Raw genomic sequence first — 23,496 nt, forward strand, 5'->3', positions numbered from 1 at the left:
ACCTTAATTTGAGGTTATGTTGAGTTTGTATTGTTCTATATTTGATTAGCAGTAAGTCACAGTGGTAAGTTTAAACTAATCCTTGTCTGCAGGGTCTACTTATTTTTAATAAATTATTTCATCAAATTACGGTTATAATATTTTAGTTTTCTTGTAAGCAAAAAATATGTTTTAATATTAATTTTTTTTTAAATTATACCTGTTTTAGTTTTCTCATTTAATTCGTTCTGTAAATTTTTTGCCCCAAAAATTACACAAAAAAAATGTTAAACAAAATAAAATAATGAAAAGTATAAAATAACGTTAAAAAATTCTTGCGCAGAACTGCACAAGAATTTTTTCTTTTTTTTTGTTTATTTTTGAACTGTTTCTATTAAATTTTTTTTAATTTATTTTCAGTGCTGACTGTCACGAAGAGTAAAAAATTTATAGATTTTTCTATAAATTAATGAAACAGTTTTTTATTTCACTCTTACGAATTTTATTATTAAATTTCGTAGCTTATATATTATTAAAATTAAATTTATTTACATTTGTTTTTTTGTGATGGATTTCACTTACTCTTTGTATTCATCTCCAATCTGCATGATAAGATCTAACCAAAACTTACTTATCTTTGGTTAAAATAAGAAAATAAACGTAGAAAAATTTCCTGGAAATAAATAAATATATATTTTACAAAATACATGTTTTTAAATATATATTTAACCCTTCTGTATTACAGAAAATATAGTTGCTTCTTTCGACTGCATGGGAATTAAATTTATTAATTTATAGAAAAAAAAGTGTATATTAAAATATATTCATTAATAAATATATCGATTTGTTTTTCATGAATTTTCAGTACGAACAAGAGCCGGTTATTATACTTCTGGATTGCTCCAAACTGCAACTGGGACGCGGGCGTCTCGACGACAGTATTGCAGCATTCCGACGTCGGTTGGAACTCTTCCGTGAGCAGACATTACCGATGCTCAAAACGCTGGATGACCAAAATCGCTTAATTATTGTACGTTTATTGTAAATTTTATAAATTTAATTTATTTTTCGTTAAATAACGATATGAACGTAATACTTGTGTGATATAAAGTACTTTAGAGTAAGGATTTTCTACAAATTATCGTAATTTTATTTACGAAAATATTATTTATATGTTACTATTATTACATTTTATTATTATTATACTTTAATATGAGTTATAAATACGGTACCCCCGTGTATTTTATACTTTAAACGATTGTTTGTGTTTTATTTAATAAGCATTAATAATACTGTGTATTAAGTATGTCGATGTTTAAATTTACAATTTTGTTATTTTATAATATTGTTTATATTTTTTTATGTATTTTAAGATAATTATGGAACAATTTTAAGGAAATTGTATCCTAGGAATTATTAACGGCAGAGTAATTAACGATCCTACTTTCGTATGTTAAAGGTGCATTACTTACTTTGCAAAGCCTACATAGTGTTGGGGAGTATCATCGGTTGATTAAGTGGGGCATCAGTTACTTTCCGCTTGGACGTATATTTCAAATTTACTTTTTACAATGCCTCAGTTGAGTTTCTTCTCACTTAACCGGAGATCCAAATCTGGAATTTATTTATAAATTTACTCAACAAACCCGGTTACAGTGGTCAGTTTTTTTTTTTACGAAGATGATAAAATTCTTATATATATTTTTTTGACGATCCCTTTGAACTGTGTAAATAAATTGAATTCCGGTTCCATTAAATAAGAAGTTGCATGTTGATTCTTTACCGAGTTGTGGAGAAATTGAGGGACTGATCCTTTATTAAATCACCTTTGTTCAATACCTTCCTTCAACTGTATAGACTGAAATGAAAAATAAACAGCGAGATAAAATGAAGATAAACATATTAAACACGAATATTAAACACGGAATATATTAATATGTGTATTAATATATAATTAATACACATATTAATTATAACACGAATAATTAATTAGTTTGTTGAGCTAAATTATCATAGCATCACTTTTTACGCGTAGTAAAATTAGCTTGGAGAAGAGTCCTTGATAACACTTATTGGATAGATGTGAACGGTTTCTTTACCTCAAAAATATACATTACCAAAAAAACTTATTTGAAACAGTCAATCGAAATTTTAACTTTTTTCTTTAATTTTCCAGATCGATGGAGATACAGACTCGGTTCAAGTGCAAGATGAGTTTGCGCAGAAGTTACTACAGCAAGCGGATAAAATTTTGAAAGGTGATATGTCGGCATCTCCGCACCACCCGAATGGAGATTTAAGATTTGATAATACAACGATTCAGGATTTAGAAGATGACGGGCAGGAAGTGCATCATCCTGTTGCTAACGGTTACGGACCACCTACAGGAGTCAGCGATATCGAACGTACATTCGCTGAATATAATAGAACTAATCAAGCAAACGGTGGACTTTTTGGTGGACCAACATTACCGACACAAAATAAATCATCCAATTATAATGCTCAATTCAGCAGATATCCTATGGACTCTAATATGTAGTTTATGATGTGCCTTTTAGATTAAATAATAATTGACATTGTATTACTTGGTAACTATAAAATCGTTAATTGAAATAAACTGGAAGATTGCAGTTAAATTCAGCGGTACTTAAACAGATTTTTTCTTAAAAAATGAATTTTAACGAAAGAAATTTATCTGTTTTTGTTTCTTTATTTTTATTATGAGCATAAATTAACGTTTGTATACATCTTTTGGTTATGTTTCCCTCAGTAAAATTGGATAAAATATTATCATTAATAATTTTTTTTCTCAAATTTTGTTTCTTTTTCTTTCTTAGTTACTAGTCTATCTTATTATATCTCGTAATATAAATGTTACAGTCAAAGTAGGACTGGTTTCCTCTATTGTCATTTTCATAAAAATTATTTTTCAAAATAACTGTAGTAAAATAATTTTCTTTACCGATTTTTCAATAATTTCAGTACAACATCATTAATTAAGTGATTTTGGAATTAAGTTCAAAAACGTGCGTGAACTTATTTCCTTTTTTTTTTATACAATTTATAATACGTAAGAATTAATTGAAAAAAGAAAATTGTTATACAAAAAGTATAGAAATAAAAAATTTTAACAAATTATTATATGTGATGCGATCTATTAAACCATTATGGTTTAATTAATAAAACCATTATGGTTTATTAAACCATTATGGTCCATAAGTAGGGACCATAAGTAGGAAAAACAATTTTTCTTGTTTTCAGTGTTACTAATAGAACATAGAATTCTGACAATTTTGACACTAAAATCAGCCTCCTATCATAAACATGGAATTTTTAATTGATTTTTCAAATCCGTTTTTGTGAAATGTTGATTTTCGGGAAAATGAATTCAAAATTTTTGAGAAGTAAAATTCAATAGCCGAGGAAGAAAAGAATGTTTCCATGAGAATATTATATTAAAATTTTCAGAATTTTGTGTAGAATTATGTTATATATTCTAAAAAAATAAGCAGAATCATTTTAACATTTTTTAATAAAGAAGATTCACGGGAAGTACTGAAGAAATTACATTATTCTCACATCAAGAATTCCAGAATTTTCTAGCTCTAATTTCACTGGCAGTTCATTTACTGAACCCAAAGAAACAAATAAAATAATTACTAATAATAGAAAGTGAAAGAACTGTTATGAATGAAGTGAGAGAAAATAAATAACAAAACCACACAACCTATTATAAAAAATTAATTAGAAAATCACGAACATGCTGTACACAACGTAAACAAGAAATGGAGACATTACCAACTTTACGAAAATAATAGGAAAATTTGCAAAATAATTGACTGAAACTTGTAATTAATATTTTTTTTTTTTTTTTTATTACGGTAATTTATATCTAATTTTTTTTTTTTTTTTTATTTATTCTTTAAAATAGTTGTCCTAATAAAGTTTTTATTTGAAAAAAATTGTTTTGATTTAAAATATTTTTACATTAAAAAATAGATTTAAATATTTTAATTTTTTTATCTACGATGTACCATATTTAAACGACATAAAACAGTTACTATGTTTTAATGATAAGTCTTTTAAACTAATATTATAAAATATTTTTATAACATTGCTGGAATTTTTGAAATATTGCAATTTTTGAATATTGCTGGAGATACCAAAAATAAAATTTTTCATTAAGAAACTCATAACTACAGTTATTTTTAAGATGCTGTCATAATTTTAAAATTATATTACTATTTAATGCAGCTACTTCATTCTGGTAACTACCGTAACGTAACCAATTGTAACAACATGTTTTTTTTTTTAGAAGAATAATTTATATACAACGTAAGCACATATATATATATATATATATATATATATATATATATATATATATATATGCGAGTGCTTACGTTGTATACGACATTCGTAATAATTATACCACAAATTATTTTATAAACATAAGTTTTATAAGCTAAAAATTTTAACACTTCAGTTTTAAACTTTTTATAGAGAATAATTGTTAAATTACAGATGTTTAATCAGATAATTATATAATTAATTACAGATTTTTTAATGTTTGAAATTGATGAATAAGTAGATTCATACATTGATTTAAGTAAAATCTATTTATTTATGTGTTATTTAAAAGTTAAATATTTTAAATGCATATTTTATTTAGATTTTGTAACCTTTTTTATATTTATCATTAGCAACTTATTTATTTGGCTGACTCGGAGCAATTCTATCTCAAGGTAAAATTTCAGATCGTCGTCGGTAATTGAATCCAGAACCTTCATTATATTAATAATAGTTAATTATTAATATTTTGTATCGCTGTAGTAAAGCGTTAATATTCTAATTTATTTTTAGTTAAGTACATTTATAATATAGTTATATAGGAATTACTTATTTCATATTTTAATTACTATTTTAAGTCAAATACATTATTTTAATCATTAAAATAATTTTTGCTTATTGTTCGTGTACATATTAGTTGTTTAATATAAAACTGAGGTGAATTTTGTGCCACATCGTTAGAAATCATTTATTAGTCATTCACTGTATTTAAATCCAAAGTTATTATTATTATTACTATTATTATTATCTGTTAATAGTTGTTTTTATCAATATTTATTTTTAAAATATATACGTTTACATTATATATGAATTTATGATAAAAATAATTTATTTTTTATATTTATGAATTTATTTTCGTTAATAAATAATATAAATAAAATAAATGACACAAATATATGGGACCATAATTTATAGTATTAATGAAATTAGATTAGGTAATTAAATCAAAATTTTCAACAACAAAAAATGGAAAAAGTTTTTTGATATTAATTATAAGGGTAAACGAATTTTCTGTTTATTACGCGGTGAAACAATATTCGATGAATGAGTTATACTACTACAAAGTGAAAGAGGCCTAGTGAAAACTGATTATGTACTTTTATTATATACATTAAGTTTTTTTTATTCGCATTAAAAAAAAAGCTAACAATTAAAATTTATTAAAAATACAAAATTATTTATTAATCAAGCCGAATCGAATACATTATTATAATTATTATCTTAATCATAATTTAATAAATTATTTGAATTATTTATATATAAATCAATACACAAGTAAAATCATTACTCTTTTTTCAGAAAAGTTTTTAACTTTCAATTTTTTCAGTAGAAAATCCTTGGAAAAAAGTAAAAAATGCAAATTTTGAATGTACACATTATGTTTTAATTATAAATTAAATATTTCTCATTTAGTTACAATCACGGATCCAGTCGTAAATTTTCCAGTATCGGAATGTCTGATTTTGTATTTTAGCAGACCGCAAGAGTGAATCCAGAGCCACAGGCGACTGACTAAATGACAATTTTATGAAAAATGCACATTCATTACGTTATTTAAATCGATGAGAGGCAAAACTTATTTTTTTTTTTATGACAAATTTTTTAATTTTTTCGTGGATTAGATTTTTAGTGACTTATTTAGTGGCCGTTTGCCTACGGATATGCAAAATCAAGAACCATTTTCGTACAGTCTGATTTTTATAATTTAGGACACTCTAGTGTTCTTCCACACCTGTGTCCTTCTTTATTCACTAAGAAAAATAACAATGAATACTTATCTACAAAAAAGCACTACACTTTCTGCCAAAAAGCAAAAGTGTTCCGGCACCAAAGCACTCCTGGTTACAATAAATTTATTTTATTTTTTTTTAGTTTATTTTAATTTCCTATCCTTCCGTATTTTTCTAGAGTATGAAAGTAAGATTTGATAGAAATTTTAAAGCCAGATATCTTTCCTGATGCCAACTAACAAGATAAAATGCGGTATGGAAATTAATAGCATGTTATGAAAAACGCTATATATTACTGAGATTCGAACCAGAACCTCTGGATGAAAAACGAAGTTACCACTTTCCCAGGTAGCTTAACGTTTAGCTTACAATATTACATACTTGAAATAAATTAATTATATTTATTTTCAAGTTACCCATTCATTCAACAGCTCCAATTTTAATTACAGACAAAAAAAATTGATTATTCCAAATTTTCTTAAAGATTTTTACTTGGAACATCTAAAGAAGTAGTCCTTCAACTTATAAATATAGACTGGATGTAAAGTAATAGAAATTAATATAATTAACTATTTCTCTGATACCTTTAAAATTAAACAAGGCTTGTGCTATTTTTTTCAGATGAATGAATGAATTCCCTGGTATATCAACGAAACTACATCTATCGGTGTAACCATGAATCGTTGTCATACCAATGTGCGTATAAATTAACAATTTTTTTAAATTTACTCTAAACTATATTTATCTAAATTCATATATTTAAAGTACAGAATATTTTTAACTGAATCTTTTTTTCAAAAACAAGATCTAACAGCTTTTTTTGAGGGGGGAAGGTGTCTAGGTTTAACGTTCACTTGACGATAATTGTACATTACAAATCATATTATGATTTTTTAATATTATTACGTAATGCGATACGTTAAAATTTATAATAGTACATTATACAAAGAGCCTGTAACGATGTTGTCAACACACGAGTGCGAAGTTACAACAGTAGACTTGACGAGTGTGATAAACTTCGCAAGAGTGAATTAATAACTATTATCGAGATTTGCATATCGTATTTTTTCTACAGCTGAGAAAATGTTGGGATTTTTTACTTAAATCAATGATAGAATACATTGTTAAAGGAATATTTTTTTTAAATCTTTCTAAAAATACATTAAAGAACGCATTTCTGTGGCAATAGGTTATTATTAGTCATACCTTTGGTCATTTCATTAATATCGAAGGGTGTTAAAGACAATTCCTTAGAATCTGACATAATTAACAAAACTAAAAATAGTATAATATAGAAATTTATAATTATTTATTGTTACACTTTCAAATTAACCTCTCCTTGCAAACTACTAAATAAAATTAAAATCAAAGTAAAAAAACAGCTGATAAATTAAAAAATACCCGTTTCTGACAGTCAGTGGTTGAAAAGTGTAGGCTTTTGATTGATTGAACACCTTTGTCATTAAAATTTGTTTCATAATAATTCAAACGTTATAATACAATCGTAAAAAAAATCATTTTTTTTGTCTTAATTCAAACCCAACTATAACTCTTCAATAATATGATACATCAGTTTTCCTCAAACAGAAATTATTTCCTGAAATTATAAAAATTATGGAATCTCAAATTGTTAGTTTTCTTTTTCCATAAATAATGTTGAGACTGTATATATTTAAATAGTGGTAGTAAAAAGAGTGATATGGGAAAGTTATAGTGGCTGTGAAGAAGGTACTGATATTGTTTTATTATTCTTTTTACTACGTATCTGTTTTCTGTCTAGAAAATTAAATATATTTTTATTTATTTCATAATTAAGCAATTAATATTGCTATTGTGCAATCGTAAGTATTTTAACTAAGAAATATACCAGTACCATTATTTTGTACATCAAAATTATTTAAGTAGAAAACTGTTTATATATAAGATATATTATACATATTTCATTAATATACATTAAATTGTTAAAATTTAAAATATTTATGATGCCAAATATCTTTACTTATGTATGTATAGATTAAAAAATAATAATAATATAGTTTAATTGTAGAAAAATATATTTTTTTTATCTTAGTAATATTGCACTTATGCACATTATTTGGCACTTCTTAATTTCTAATTTACTGCCTCGCATTCATTTGATTAGTTGGTTTATATGTAACCTTTTTTCTTAGTCTAATTCTAAATTTTTAAGATTAACTGACTGGTTTCTTAAATAATGATATGCTCCTATCTGTTGAAACTGTTATATATATTATTATTCAGCCTACTTTGCAGATAAAAAGAAAGTACCTAATTTTTTTTACTAAATTTTTAGTTATTTTGAGCCAGTTTTCCTCATGTAGTTGATGACGAAAAAGATATCCTTTCAGAACAGATTTATAGTAATCATTTTTTTTGTGTTTTTTTTAATATATTTTTACCTATTTGAGCTACTTAGCAAAATGATTTAAACGCTACAATCTATGATTTTTTTAATATGTTTTAATAATATTTGCATTTTTTTTTTTTTTCATTAATCCGGTTGTAAAATATTTTTTAACGTAACGAAAATGTAGAGTCATTAACAACGGTTACTTTTAATTAGCAATTATTGGAATAGTGTTTGTGAAAATAGGATCCGGTAATTTTAGAAAGGTAAAGTTACGTAATTTGATTAATTATGTTAGATTGCAATCAATAGTTAAATATAAAATGAGTAATTGATAGTGACTGAGATAACGGGAAAGTGTGTTAGGTTAGGTTATGTTAGATTAAGTTAGGATCATCTTTCCTACCCACCGGGTTGGTCTAGTGGTGAACGCGTCTTCCCAAATCAGCTGATTTTGGAAGTCGAGAGTTCTAGCGTTCAAGTGCTAGTAAAGCCAGCTATTTTTACACGGACTTGAATACTAGATCGTGGATACCGGTGTTCTTTGGTGGTTGGGTTTCAATTAACCAAACATCTTAGGTATGGTCGAACTGAGAATGTACAAGACTACACTTCATTCATACTCATACATATCATCCTCATTCATCCTCTGAAGTATTACCTAAATGGTAGTTACCGGAGGCTAAACAGGAAGAAGAAAGAAAGAAGGATCATCTTTCCTGGGCTTTGCTATGCTTCACAGTGAATCCAGCCCAGGGTGGTAAGGAAACAAGCTAAAAAAAAATAGTTAGGATCATCATAATAAAAAAAGGAGAGTAATCTACATTTCAAAGTTTTATTAAGATATTACATAATATTTTGAGAGATTATAGAAATTATCCAGTCCAGGATTTTATTATAAAATTGACCCAAAAAAAAAAAAAATATATATATATATATATATATCTGTGCCAAGCTTAAATTATTGTGGCGTATACAGTTCCAATTCTAATTCTGACGCGTGATATAAAATTTAGTTGAGAATATTAACTGGTGAACTTAAAACATAGATAAGTTATGATTGTGATTTTGATAAATGTGTATTAATGCACTTGTCAGTTTCAGTTAAATCGGTTTTTAGAAGACAGATGAAATATATAATACTCTTGATTGGAATTTGAACTAAAAGGAAGCCGTTTGATTAAAGAACTCTGAACAATTTATATATGAAAATAATTTTTTGTAAAAAAGCGATTTATTATGCAAGGAAATAAAACTTGTTAAAAGAAAATGTGCCTTATAGTTTTTGTTTAAAAAAGAAAAGAAAAAAAAGATATTGCACTTAGTAATAATCACCATTATTGAAACTACGTATTGATGGTTTATAAGTCATTAAAAATATTATAAAGCTTACTTTGTATTGATTTTTTTTTTAATATTCCCGTGCGTGTGGGCTAATTTATTTATCTTTCTATTGTTATAAAAGCACCCACATATATTTTTATAATTAAATAAAATTAAAATATTAAAATATTAAAATAATTAAATAATAATTGTTATTATAACTAGTTGCTTAGAAATATAGTTAAATAATAAAATAATATTTGTAGATCTTATCTGAATATTGTTTTAAATAAAAATAAGTTTTAAATTTAATCTAATGCGTAGTTTTTGTGTTATAAGGTAGTAACAATTAGTTAATTAATTTCTTAATATTAGATAAAATTGTATTTAATCGTAAATATTTATTTTTATTCCTAGCAGGTCTATGAATAAAAATAAGTCAATGAAAACTAATTTATCAGAAAATTGATGATTTATAGTTATATTTTATGTATTTTCTATGGGCGTCAAAGAATATTGAAGAAAGTTATTGATATATTGTGTGGTGTTCTGCGTACATGCCTGAGCGTGTCTTGAACACGTATATAATTATTGTTTTGTCCTTTTATACCGTTGAAATTGCATTCTTAGTAATATGGCACTACCTTTTTTCACTTATTTTTGTTAAAAATTAACAAAAACAAAAATAGTTTACGTTTTAATCAACTTTTTTCGAATAAAAAATTATCTTTTGTTTTTTAATAATGAAAATTATAATTTATTAACGCACAAATATCTACTGAAAAATCTAATAAGTATTATTAATTAAAAACGATTTTATAAAATATAAAAAAACTTATTAGCACCTTAATTGTTTTTTGATTTGTAATTTACTATTTGTATGAATAAAAAGTCCGTCTTTATAACTGTTTTTTTATTTTTTTATTTTATTAGTATATTAATATACCTGATATTTATATGGATTTAAATACTAAACCGTGGATACCGGTATTCCTTGGTGGTTGGGTTTAAATTTACCACACATCTCAGGAATAGTCGGACCTGAGACTGTACAAAACTACAATCATACATATCATCTTCATTCATCCTTTGAAGTAAGTTCCGGAGGCTAAAAAAAAAGAAAAAAATCTTATGTGAACACCACATGACTTCCTTGAACGTCTATTAAATTGCATACACACATTTTTAAAAGTATATAAAATTTTATTTCATTAATAACTTTTGATATTTTTTTCTTTTTTTTATTATTATTCTTGAATTATTATTTATTGTAATTTTTTTTACAATCAGAGGTTAATAGTTATTAATAGATCAGTATATTTAAATTAAAAGAAAAAGTTAAAAATAAAGGAAATGAAGTCTGATTTGAACCGACGGGACTTCCTCTTGTAAGATCCAAATATTTCATTAATTAAAATTTTATTTGGCTATAACTCTGGAACCAATGAAAATAAGTACCGCTTATGATATATTGTTGAAAAGTTCTCAATGAGGGATTATTACTGCAGTTAAGAAAACGTCTTTGGATTTTGGGCTTTATTGGACACTTTTGGTTTAGTCGATTGCAATCAAAAGAGGAGGTGCACAACTAGATGTTACAACAGTCCTAAAACCAAAATTTCAACATCCTACGCTAATCGTTTTTAAGTTATGCGAGATACACACGCACATACGTACATACATACCGACGTCACGCCGAAACTAATCAAAATTTATTCAGTGATGGTCAAAATGGATATTTCTGTTAATATCTGAAAAGCGAAATTTTTCGCGATCACAATATTTCCTTTACTTCTACAAGGAAGTAAAAAAGAAAGTACACCTGATAACTCTGTATTCCAAAATATAAACAGCTTTAATTACTCGCTTACAGCTTTAATTAACAGCTTCGATTAAACTCAATGTATTTCATTTAAAAAAAAAGATATATATTATATATAATATATAAATTATCAAATATAATTATATTAAATTATAATATATTATAAAATATAATATAGATTTCATCAATTTAAAAATAAAATTATTTTTCTGCCATTCCTTCATTTTGTTATTGATCCGTCATTTCCTAGTTATATTAAGTCAATTCGACTTTTTTTTTTATGTAATAGAAATATATTTTTTTAAATCTTTATTATATATCTACAACCAGGAAGTAGAAATAATACTCATTAAAAAACAATGTTTTACAAACAGTAGATAAGTTTGTTTGAAGAAGCGGAGCGTCCAGCGACTTATATGCGACCATGAAATATGACTTGAAACTTCTCATTAATGAATGGAAAACTTTAATCTATTTTAGTAGAAATTAATTCATATGTTCATTCATGTATTACAATCGGTACTGAATTTAGAAATTCAAATATTAAAATTAAGCGAAAGAAACTTTTGACGGACGGCCTCTAGAGCTCTTGTTCCGGTGTAATCTCCTAATTGCTAGGAATTATCTGATTTAATAAAGTGCTTGGAATCTTCTATAATCGGTACATCTGATTGTAACATGAGATCGTTAAATAAGGGTGTCAGTTATCCTTCCCAAAATATTTTATTGAAATACCTGGATTCCTGATAATTTTTCTTTGATTGATAATTTTGATTTACGCGAGAATATAATGTATAGAATTTTGAGTCGATTCTTCAGGTTATACGTTTTTATTTCAACGTTTCATTTTTATATTTCACGTTTGTCTAACTTTTTTTTTGTTTAACCTCCGGGACCACCTTAAGGTATTCCTTAAGAAGATGAGGTGAATGATTTGTAGCGTGTGTGAAAATGCCATGCCTGACCGGGATTCGAACCCGGGATCTCCGGATGAAAGGCAGAAACTCTACCACCCGCGCCACGGAGGCCGGCGTTTCTCTAATCTTAGACCAAGATAATGTCACATTCCTTCCAATAGAGATTTATAAGTTATTCAAGAATAATGGAGGACAAAAGAATCTGATTATAAAGACGATTTGTTTGTTGATTTACCCAACAGAATTAAACGCATTTTTTTGTGGCCGATTCAAAAAATATATTTAATATGGTAAATTTCCATCTTATTTTAATTAAAAAAGCAGAAGTATGTGGAGTAAAACAAAATAAACTACTAATTTTGTGTTTTTTTAACGTTATCAGAAATATATTAAAAATAGAAAAATAATTTAGACTTCTTAAATAATTAAACATAAATTTTAATGCTGTGTGATTAATATATCTTGACACGCTTTTTACTGATGAACTTAATTCATGATTATGTACTAAACAGTATCACAACTAATTTTTTTTTGTCTCAAAATAAAATTTACAATCAGTTACAATAGTAAAGAAACCATAGTAAATATGATCACATACAATCTTTTGTAGAGAGGCTTCCATCGAAACTCATCAAAAATTACCATCTAATATTCCTACACAGAACAATCAATGTAGCTACACAAAATTATTTTCTCAAACATGGTACCGCTGATATTTTAAATAAATAAATTAACAATTAATAATACAATCCATCTTACCAGTACGTTGATACGATATCTAGATCTTTCGGCTTACTTTGGAAGCCATCATCAGAAGTTAAAATTAATGCATTAAAGTCAAAGTTTAAAAATCATAGTTAAATTTAAAAACAGTCGTGACTTTTTTTTAAATTCAACTATGATTTTTAAACTTTGACTTTAATGCATTAATTTTAGCTCCTGATGATGGCTTCCAAAGAAAGCCGAAAAATCTAGAGAACTTATCAACGTGCTGGTAAGGTGGATTATATTAATTGTTAATTTTTTTACACACATAAAGTTAAGTCAGCGAACGGTATCATTGTATTTCAACACAAAACAAAAACAAACAAAGGATTAATAAACAAGGAAAACGATGAAACGCTGAGAGAAAAAATGAAAATAAAACTAAGATTAATAATGAAAAAATAATAAATGAAATTGAACGAAGTGATAAAATAATGAATTGATGGGTAACGCTCAGTTTATACGGTTCAAACTCAAATCACTTAAAGTCACCAAGGTCCAATATGTCGTTGTAGCCTTCCAACATCTCCACTAATGTTTAAAAGGAATAATAGCTAAATACTTCGCGCAACCCGCAGTTTATACATTTCTTCTCGAACGTACGGTAAATCCAGATATTCGTGTATCTCATTGTTTCTTACGAATCAAGGCGGCTCTGTTATGCTTCCCAGTAATTTGTTTTGGAATCGTTGTATTCACAGGTGAATTAATTTATTAATCATAGGTCCAAATCAGTTTCAGAATAGTCGTGTACAAAAATTCTTTCTTAGATAGTGAAAGTTGTAATCTCCTACTAAGCAACCAGTGTATTTCCTTAAAGTTAATATTCAGTTGTTCTCTCTTTTATCTTACATGAACCATTTAGATAAGACGAGGATCTTTTTCTCTTTCAAAATAACCTGAATATATTCATGTTAAGCCATTAGAAAAATACTTGTAATTCTTCTAATAAATAAGATATTTTTTCAACGTATACGTTTTATATAAGTTGTTAAACTGAACATTTTCCCTCTCGTGAAAATTAATAAGCATTAATATTTATGAACCGCCAAATGGGTTTATTCAACAAACATTAAAGTTATTCCTTATAATTAGAACTATTGTCGAAATAATTTTGAGTAGTTACAAGGTATAAAGAAATTAAAGATTTGTTATGTATTATTATAATAATAGTCAATGAAGGTACATTAAAATATTTAATTAATAAATAATTTAATTTTTATTTTAGTGATTCATAATATTGTATATATATATATATATATATATATATATATATATATATATGAATGGAATGAATATGGAAAATATGACCGATTTCCAGAAAATTTAAAATGACAAAAATACCACAAGTAAAAATACATTAAATTCACCAAGATAAAAAAGGTGTTGTAAGAAATAACACTCTTACAATAAATTGTAATTTCCCGATACACGATAATTTGTCTCTGGTTAGGAATATAGATGCAGACAAACGGATGACCGGCGAGAAAATCTGATGTGTTTCGCCGTCACCTACATGTTGTTTACCGGAAGTAACTGCGGTCATCATACAGTAGTGATACAGGCACCTTACTGACATCGTCGTCGTCATCATCATGGGATGCAATAGATCAAAATTATACCCAAAATATGTAAGTATGAAATTAAGTTTTTCGATCTTTCAAACGGGTGTTTGTTTTTGTATCACAGCCGAACAGATTTCATGAAAGGTGTTCTGAGATGTTGACGGGCTCTAGTTAAACAAATTATTTTTTATCCGTTTAAAGTGCTAGATGCAGAACGTTATAAGTAATAGATTATTTAAAACTTTTCTTTCTTTACACCTTAATTTAAATACAAAATTCAAATTCAATACGGTAACTTTTTAATTTTTGTTACTTTTTTTCAGCGCAACAGAATAATATCTACTTGTATGTTACAGGAACGAAAAAATGCATAACAATTAACTCCAAAAGGTTTTTAATATTCAGAAAACAGTAAATTCTGTTATATGATAAAACATTTTTATATATAACTCTGTAGAAGATGAGTTTTGTTTTAAATATTTTCAATGTCATTTATGTATATAAGCGGAAACCTTGGACATGCATTAAAATGTTATGTTTAATAGTTGAAGAGAAAATTAACATTCTTTTTTTATAAAGGAAAAATTATTGTTATGTTAAGATCAATTTAAAGATTCCTTGGAAAATTCCTTGGAAAACATAAAAAACATAGGAACGTTTACAAACCCCAACCAGGACTTTCACGTACATGCTTGAAAATAACTACGGACTTCGTAAATTCAGAAATGGAATAAAAATATCCTACAATAAACAAACCAAAACATATCTTATACATGTATAGTTTACGTTTAAGCAGTAAATTTTGAATGAATCTTGGTTATCTTTGAATTTGAGATGTTGATAAAATAATGTTCTGTGGTTCATTACAATCGAAAGAACCCTTGAGAGTTTCTCGCGTATGTATTTATTTTTAATTACAGCTAAAAAAAAAAGTTATATATATAATACATAATTAATGATGATGATTAATAATACATAATTATACAAACGTACACCCTAAATACATTACACTCCTTTTTGGGCAGTCGTGTAAAAATAAAATATAAATTATGTAAAAGCAACCGATTCTTTTAAATTTAACATATTTTCATTCTAATTTATTTTTTTTAGAGATATTGTTAGTTATTTTTCAGTAAATGAAATCGGAGTTATTTACTTTATTATGTATAAAATACTATTAAAAAAATATTAAAATAAAACGGAAATATTTTTGTTTTATCATTATTTTTTAAGAACAAAAAGTTTTTCAAGGGGTTTTTGCAGGATATATCTTTATTTTTCAAAATAGCTAATTAAAAAGTAACAAAAGAATGATGTTGTTTTCTTAATTAAAGTGTTAAGATTACTTTCTCATTAAGCAAATTAAAGTTTTTCTTTCTACTTAAATTTTTATCAGATTATTGGATTTTATGGAAGGAACATAAATGAAATAAAGTTTAAATCCTCTGAAACAGTAAATTATATTAATTTAACGAATATATAAGTTGAAACACTAACTTTTTCCGTTGAAAAGTCTTAGAATTGTTTTTGTATCCATTTGAAGTAAAGGTTGTTTAAATTTAATTTTCTATAACTTTCTTCATGGTGTGAACCATGAAGAAACTGGCAGTTTTATATAAAATTATAATACAAGAATATTTATTTTTATAATTAATAAACTATTTAAGGTAAAAGTTGAGAACTTAAATATATATATATATATATGATAGAATATATTAGAGATAGAATGACATTAAAGGTAGTAGTCACATATAAAACGAGGTCATCATATGTAGAACTATAATCCGTACTTCCTTAGCTCATTGATGTAAAATGCGTGTTTGTGTGCGTATGTTCCTGTTTTCTGAATGCAGAGAATATTCAACAACTAACCTATAACTAGGTTTTTCCACCAAATCAATCATAAATAAACAACAATTGTAATACTAATAAATCACAGTTAGTATGTTTATTCCACCTATATAATATATACTACATATATGTACTCATACATAAGTTTGCAAGGACTCGCATGCGCGAGTCCTTTGTATGCACACATACACACTCGCATTTGCAAACTGCTTACATATAACTTACTAGTAAAGTCAGTTAATACTAGTAAAGTCATTGGTACGACTACAATTAAATAGTATTTACTTATTGATTGCAGTTAGTATCCTTTTATCTATAAGTTGTCGAATATTATTAAGTCTAAATAAGTAGAATTGTTTTTCAACCTAGGAAATATTGCGCTTCCATTTTAAAAGTAAATACATTGTAATAAGTATAAATATATATATATATTAAGTTAAGCTAAAACCTGGGATTCGAACCCAGGACCTCCTGTTGAAAGGCCGAGATGCTATATATATATATATATATATATATATATATATATATATTAAGTTGATTTCTTATTTTTCATAGTATGAAGTAGCAGAAATTAAGGCTGACTGTGTCCTTCCCAGTGTTACCGTATTCGAATAAAAGGTCAAGAAAGTAAACGCTGATGAAAGGTATAAATTAAGCCAAAGGTACTGGGATTTGACATTTTACCTCTTTTACTCACAAAAACACACGAATGATAAACAACTAATGGATAAAATAATATATGTTTATTATTTTGGCTAACGTGCGCGCGATAAAATTTGTGATCTTACTAACAATTATTAACAATACGTTTTCTTTTTAATTTTATAATTATATTCCAAGAACCATTCTAAATTTAATCAATTCAAAGGCTGTTATTAATTATAGTTAAAAATTAAAGATAATTTAATTATTTTTAATATTTAACTCCGCATAAGTAGACTTAATTTAATTATTATATACTACAACATATATCTATCAAATGAAATAATCTTAATTGTTTTTTTTCTAATGAATTTTATAGACTGACATGCTTTTTTCCGTATTACTCAGCAGATGTAAACTAAAAGTATAAAGAAAATTTTTAAAGTTGTTAAAATAGCCTACAAATAATTTTTAAATCCTTCATCAAAGCAGATTATAAGATTAAATTGTTTTGGTCCAGTTGATTTATATAAGGTGTGATTAAAAAATTTTAAGACAGGGCATGTAATTTCAAAATGGCAATACTTACAGACAATTGTGATAGATCTCCTTCAAAGCGATGGATCTCCATTTTGACTAAACATATAGACTCCAACGGTGTTTCCATTTTTGGAAGCATTCCTGAAAATGTCTATTCTTAAGGTTGTTAAGTACCCTCTCCGTATTTGCCCGGATGTCTTCAACTGACTCAAATCGGTTCCCTTTCAGTGTTAATTTCTACTTAGGAAACAGGTAGAAGTCGGCAGGGCCAAAATTAAAGGTTGAGGAAGCACAGGAATTTGAACAAAAATTCCACGATCGTGAACACACGATGAGCCGGTTCTTGTCTAATCAGAGAGCAGGCATTTTCTTTCGCACATTTTCGCGAAAACGCTGAAGAACACTTTTATAGTATTCCTGGTTGACTTGTCTGTCCCCAAGAGGCAAATTCGTGACGCACGATAACCGTATAATTGAAGAAAACCACCACGTTGGTGGTTTTCTTCAATTATACGGTTTCTTCAATGTCTTCAATTCGATCGAATGTGAAGACATTCGATCGAACGAAACTTGGACCTTCCGCTGTGAAGAATACGTCTTTGCTTCTAGGTCATACCTATAAACACATGATTCGTCGCCTGTAATGACCCTATTTAACAAATTTGGGTCAGTTTCGGCCCGATTAATCAGTTTTCGGGATATTTCAAATCGGTGTTGCTTCTGCTGTTCTGACAATTTCAAAATGAATTTCTTGGGCACTCGACACATGTTCAAATCTTCATTTAAAATTACTGAACCGCATAGAAATTTAAATTCAGTTCAACAGATATCTTCATAATTGTAAGTTTACGGACAGACCGCACTAAATCGCGAACTTTCACAATGTCTCCGGTGGAATGTTCGCCGACTTATTTTTTTAATAATTTATAAGTCTCCAAAGCTGATTTCCCGGTTTTCAAACAAAATTTGACCCGAACTAGTTTTTCCGTTTTTCATCCAGTGTGCGAAATAAATAATCCGCCGTGAACCGAAAACATATCTTCACTACCAGGATAACACTTCACTCTCTACTGAACAAAGATATCAGTATCATCTTTTCAGATCGTTTTAAACAAAAAACAAGCGTCCCCTTTCTCATCCGCGGGAAAACCTACCACCTCCTGTTGAGCAGTAATCACCTATCTTAAAACTTATCTTAAAACTTTCCAATCACACTTCGTATTTCTAAAACAATATATCTATCTAACAGTTACCAATACAGCTATCTAAAATTTAATTTTTTTTAATAATAATTTTCGCAATTCTTTATTATTATATCACGTAATTAAGTTAATCTTGATTTGGTATTTCTGAAAATAAAATTGAGCAATGTATATTCTACTTTGTTAAATTTGTTTTACAAAATAAAAGGCTAAAGTAGAATATAGTGGATACTGAATGCGGGTATATTACAAGCGCAACACTGAATTTCTTTGTCATTAGTCTTAAGTGTTAGACACATTTCTTTCATAGCACCCAACATCTGTTCGTGGAAGAAGTATGTTAACTTAAAAACGTTACCTTGTATTCCACATAATTCCCTCACAGAGCATTGGATGAATTTATTACATTATTTACCCCAAAACTGACTGCCCTCAAATATATCAATCACATCCATTTTCTTGAAATCTAGGATCGGAAGTCAAGTATGCCAGGGAATGATTTATCCCACTATTTACTGCAGAGCCTGAACACCTGGTCTTGGCTGCTGGATCTTTCTATTTATTTGACAGGTGTTTCCTCTTACTGCGGTTTATATTTTATATAATTTTTTTAAAAATAAATGGAGTTTGGAATTGCGTTCCGATCCTTTTTCGATCATTAGATCGGTACATTATTTAGATTATTTATTCCTTGAAAGATTAACAAAATTTTTGCGTTATCCCAACGAGATTCCCCTTCAATCAGTCTACTGAAGACCTTTCGGTTTCATTGCCTTTCGGTCAAGTAGGAATGCGCTTGGTGGGGCCCCAGTTTTGTGGAGAATGTAATGCACTCCTATGTTGGAAAAACGTTTCTATGAAAAATTTTCAGTTTGACATTATTCTTTAATACTATTAATGAATTTTTACATAAAATTTTAATAATCATAATCCGACGCAATATGTTTGTCATTCATATTTACCGTCACATTTTATTCTTATTATGTTTTTCCAGGATGAACTTTGTAAACTTAGAAAAAAGTATGATACTTCTCCTATACGAACAAAAAAACTGATTCATATATGGGTGCTCGGTAAGTGTTTTTTTTTTTTTAACAATTAATAGACAAAATTATATGTAAAATAAATATTAGGGGTGGGCAATGTTCTTCGTCACTATTATCGATATCTGAATTGGCTTCGTTACTTCCCTTCTCGGTAAAAACCTCGTGTTTGCAAAATATTATCACACTTCTTTCTATTCATAAGCCACGGCTACAAACTGATTTCGTTTTTAATAATGAAAAAAATTGCTGAGACAAAATTATCCTACTTTACTATTATACAGAAGCAGGACAATTTTGTCTCGACAATTTTTTTTCTCTTTTCGTTATTTATTACTTTCAAATTTTAGAAGCGTTAACACTTAAATTCACATAATATTTCTCTATAAGTAGTGTTGGCACAATTAGTATTACAAAGGAGGGAATAGCCCACTGTGATAGGACGCTAAAAAAACAACTATATTACATTTAAGAAACTATACTAGTTGATAGACAGGAAATTGCAACTGTCCGTAACTGACAAGCTACTACTGTACAAAGTGATTCTGTAACCGATTTCGACATACGAAATTCCAACTTTGGGATAAGGCAAGTACTAATAATATTGAGACTATTCAACGCTTCAAGAATAAAATTGCGAGATGCATAATCCAGGCGCATAGTTCATTTAGAACACCGAAATCCACGAGTACTTAGGGTTAACAAAAGTTCGGGAAGAAGTCAGTCGATTAGAAACCAAGAATAAGATAAAATATAATGCCCACGTAAACTATCTAGCTGATAATCCATTGGACAACGGCGAAAATGTTAGGCGGTTAAAGCGGTTACATATATTAGACTTTTATTTCTTTTAACCTCCGGGTCTACCGTAACGTATTGCTTCAGATGAGGATAAGAGGAATGATTAATAAAGCCCTTCCGATAGATTTTTGTATCATCATAAGATATTCATTTCAACCTCTTTTTTAGATTAATTTTGCAGCAAGATTTTATTTCATATAAAACAATATGTGATGTGATCACATTTTTTTTTAATCTAACAGAATAATTAATTTATTCTTTTAATGAGTTAATCAATAAATGAATAAAACAACAATACCTTTTTGTTTGAAAATTTTAGTCATCTTTAAAAGCGAAATTCTTATCTTTATTATTAATTATTCATTGAGTTTCTAACGTTTAAAATATTAAATGAGCAATAAACAAAAATTTAATTTGATAATGCGAAAGGTTGAAAGGTTATAAAGTTATAATATAATATTGACTCACTATCTATTATCTACTATACTGACTATTATGTCGCATAATGTCGCTAGTTAAATGCTGTATATTTAATGTGTTGATATTTCTAAATAAAAACCAGTATTAATCATTTTAACGTGAATAACAATCTACATCCATAATTAAAACAATCAACACAAGGATATATCAACTACCTTGAAATAATTTACATTATTTTTCTGTTTTCTTCCAAGAAAATAGAAAAGTTTTACTCTTGCATTTGTAGCAGAAATATCCCTCCCTACCGCCTCCCATTTGCGGTTCCGACAAATTGTTTCTAAATTAATACATAGTATTAATTAGGATTATTTTTTAAGTAAACTTTTAAGCAGATTATGTAAAATTATCTAATATAAAAAAGCATCCAATAATTCTTAGCCGTGTTTTTAATTTGATCCAAAATTTATTTCCTTGTAAAGTTAATAAAATACTTTTTTTCTTATCACCAAAATGAATAACTGTAAACATTTTTGCTTAAATTCAATAATTATTCAATTAAGATAAACTTTTATTGAAAGAAACGATCAAGATCTTACTTGAATTTTAACATTAATGTTCGAAGAATCTACATTTTTATCAATGGTTGTCTTATTCTTCATTGCAGACTCGTTATAAATAACACAAATTACGATAAGTAGTTATTTCAAAAGCTAATTGGACTCCACTTAACCCTATAAAAAACAAAAATAAAATTGGATTAAATAAAGGCAAAACTGTTTATCTTGGCAAGTATTGTTGTCTGAAAAGATATATTTTTTTTAAATCTTAAGTACACAGATAAGTAGTTTAAAAGCTAATTAATTAGATTTAGATAGCTTTTCGGTCTATATAAAAATTTTGCGTACTTCAGATTTATTACTGCTGATGAGTATGTGAGTTACAAAAGTGGGTTGGTGAATGTTGTGTTACAATCGGCTAAGCTAGGATCACAATGGATTGACAGAAGTTTGCAAGGTTAGGTGTAGATAAAGACTGCAGAACCGTTAGAGAACCTTACCGTTGTATTAAAAACTCTTTTAATTAATTTACTGCAGAATTCTTATTAATTTTTTTTTTTTTGTTATTGATAATAACATTTCTGTTTAATACCGAATAAAACTAAAAAAAAGAATTAGTTTATTTTTAACTGCATTTGTTTTAATTATTTATTACTTTTATTTTAATTATTTCACTTTGATTTATTTACTGATAAAAGATAACTTTTAAATAGATTATTATTTTAAGGTTAAATTTAATTATTAAAAGAAAAAAGATATTAAAAAAGTAAGTAATTAACTAAAAGTAAGTTTAATAAAAACATGTACCCACCGGGTTGGTCTAGTGGTGAACGCATCAGCTGATTTCGAAGTCGAGAGTTCCAACGTTCAAATCCTAGTAAAGACAGTTATAACTGCCCCAGCGAATCTACGAGCTTGTGAAATCACGTGCTGACATCTCATTATATTATTTTTTTCTAAAACATTATTTTTGCGCGTAATTATTATTTTTATTTCATTTTTCGACTTACAAACAATACGGGCGCCCGTATAACAACAATAAATTTATGTTGTTGTGTGTTCAATTCTTTCCACTTGAGTTGATTACATGTATAAAAATGCTTAATGACTCAATTTTGTAAACAATAATAATTTCTTAACCAATGAATAATGCTCTGATTGCTAGTATGTACGGGTCTATAAAAATGTATACGTGCATTTAGAAATTATGTCTTTCGTCACGATTATATTTAGATCCGTCATTCGTAGTACACAATGGGTGTATAAAGAAATACACGTTAGTCCAGTTTATATCGTGTTCAGTGAAGGTATTCGGATAGTATTTTTGTGCGGTCATATTATTTTATAATTACTCATTGTTTTTCGCAAATTTTTGGTAATATATTACCAAATTTTTGGTAATATATTATTTTTTATATTATTTCTTTTCGTGTGTTATTAATGCGGTTTGTTATGGGAGCATTTAAATCCACAGTTAAGAAAAAAAAACTTAGGAGTCAAACAAGTGACATTACCAATAATGTTTATGATTTTATGAAAAAAGAAGCTCTAAAGTAGGTAAATTTACTGACGAAAAATATATAATTGCCATTAAAAATTGCGAAAAAAGAACTGCTGCTAC

The 23,496-nt window shown here is 27.2% G+C and overlaps 1 protein-coding gene across 1 annotated transcript in view; it reads left to right on the forward strand.

Annotated features, from left to right (window-relative positions):
* The window catches only part of LOC142320144 (adenylate kinase isoenzyme 5), a 113,199-nt gene extending 110,588 nt beyond the window's left edge, over window positions 1-2,611 (forward strand). The window contains exons 9-10 of the mRNA XM_075357825.1: window positions 845-1,009; window positions 2,156-2,611. Of these exons, the coding sequence (XP_075213940.1) occupies window positions 845-1,009; window positions 2,156-2,518 (528 nt within the window). The 3' untranslated portion in view covers window positions 2,519-2,611. The remainder of the gene's footprint in view (window positions 1-844; window positions 1,010-2,155) is intronic.
* Window positions 2,612-23,496: the final 20,885 nt, after the last annotated feature.

This window comes from Lycorma delicatula, chromosome 2, assembly GCF_047948215.1.
Source record: "Lycorma delicatula isolate Av1 chromosome 2, ASM4794821v1, whole genome shotgun sequence".
Lineage (NCBI taxonomy): Eukaryota > Metazoa > Arthropoda > Insecta > Hemiptera > Fulgoridae > Lycorma > Lycorma delicatula.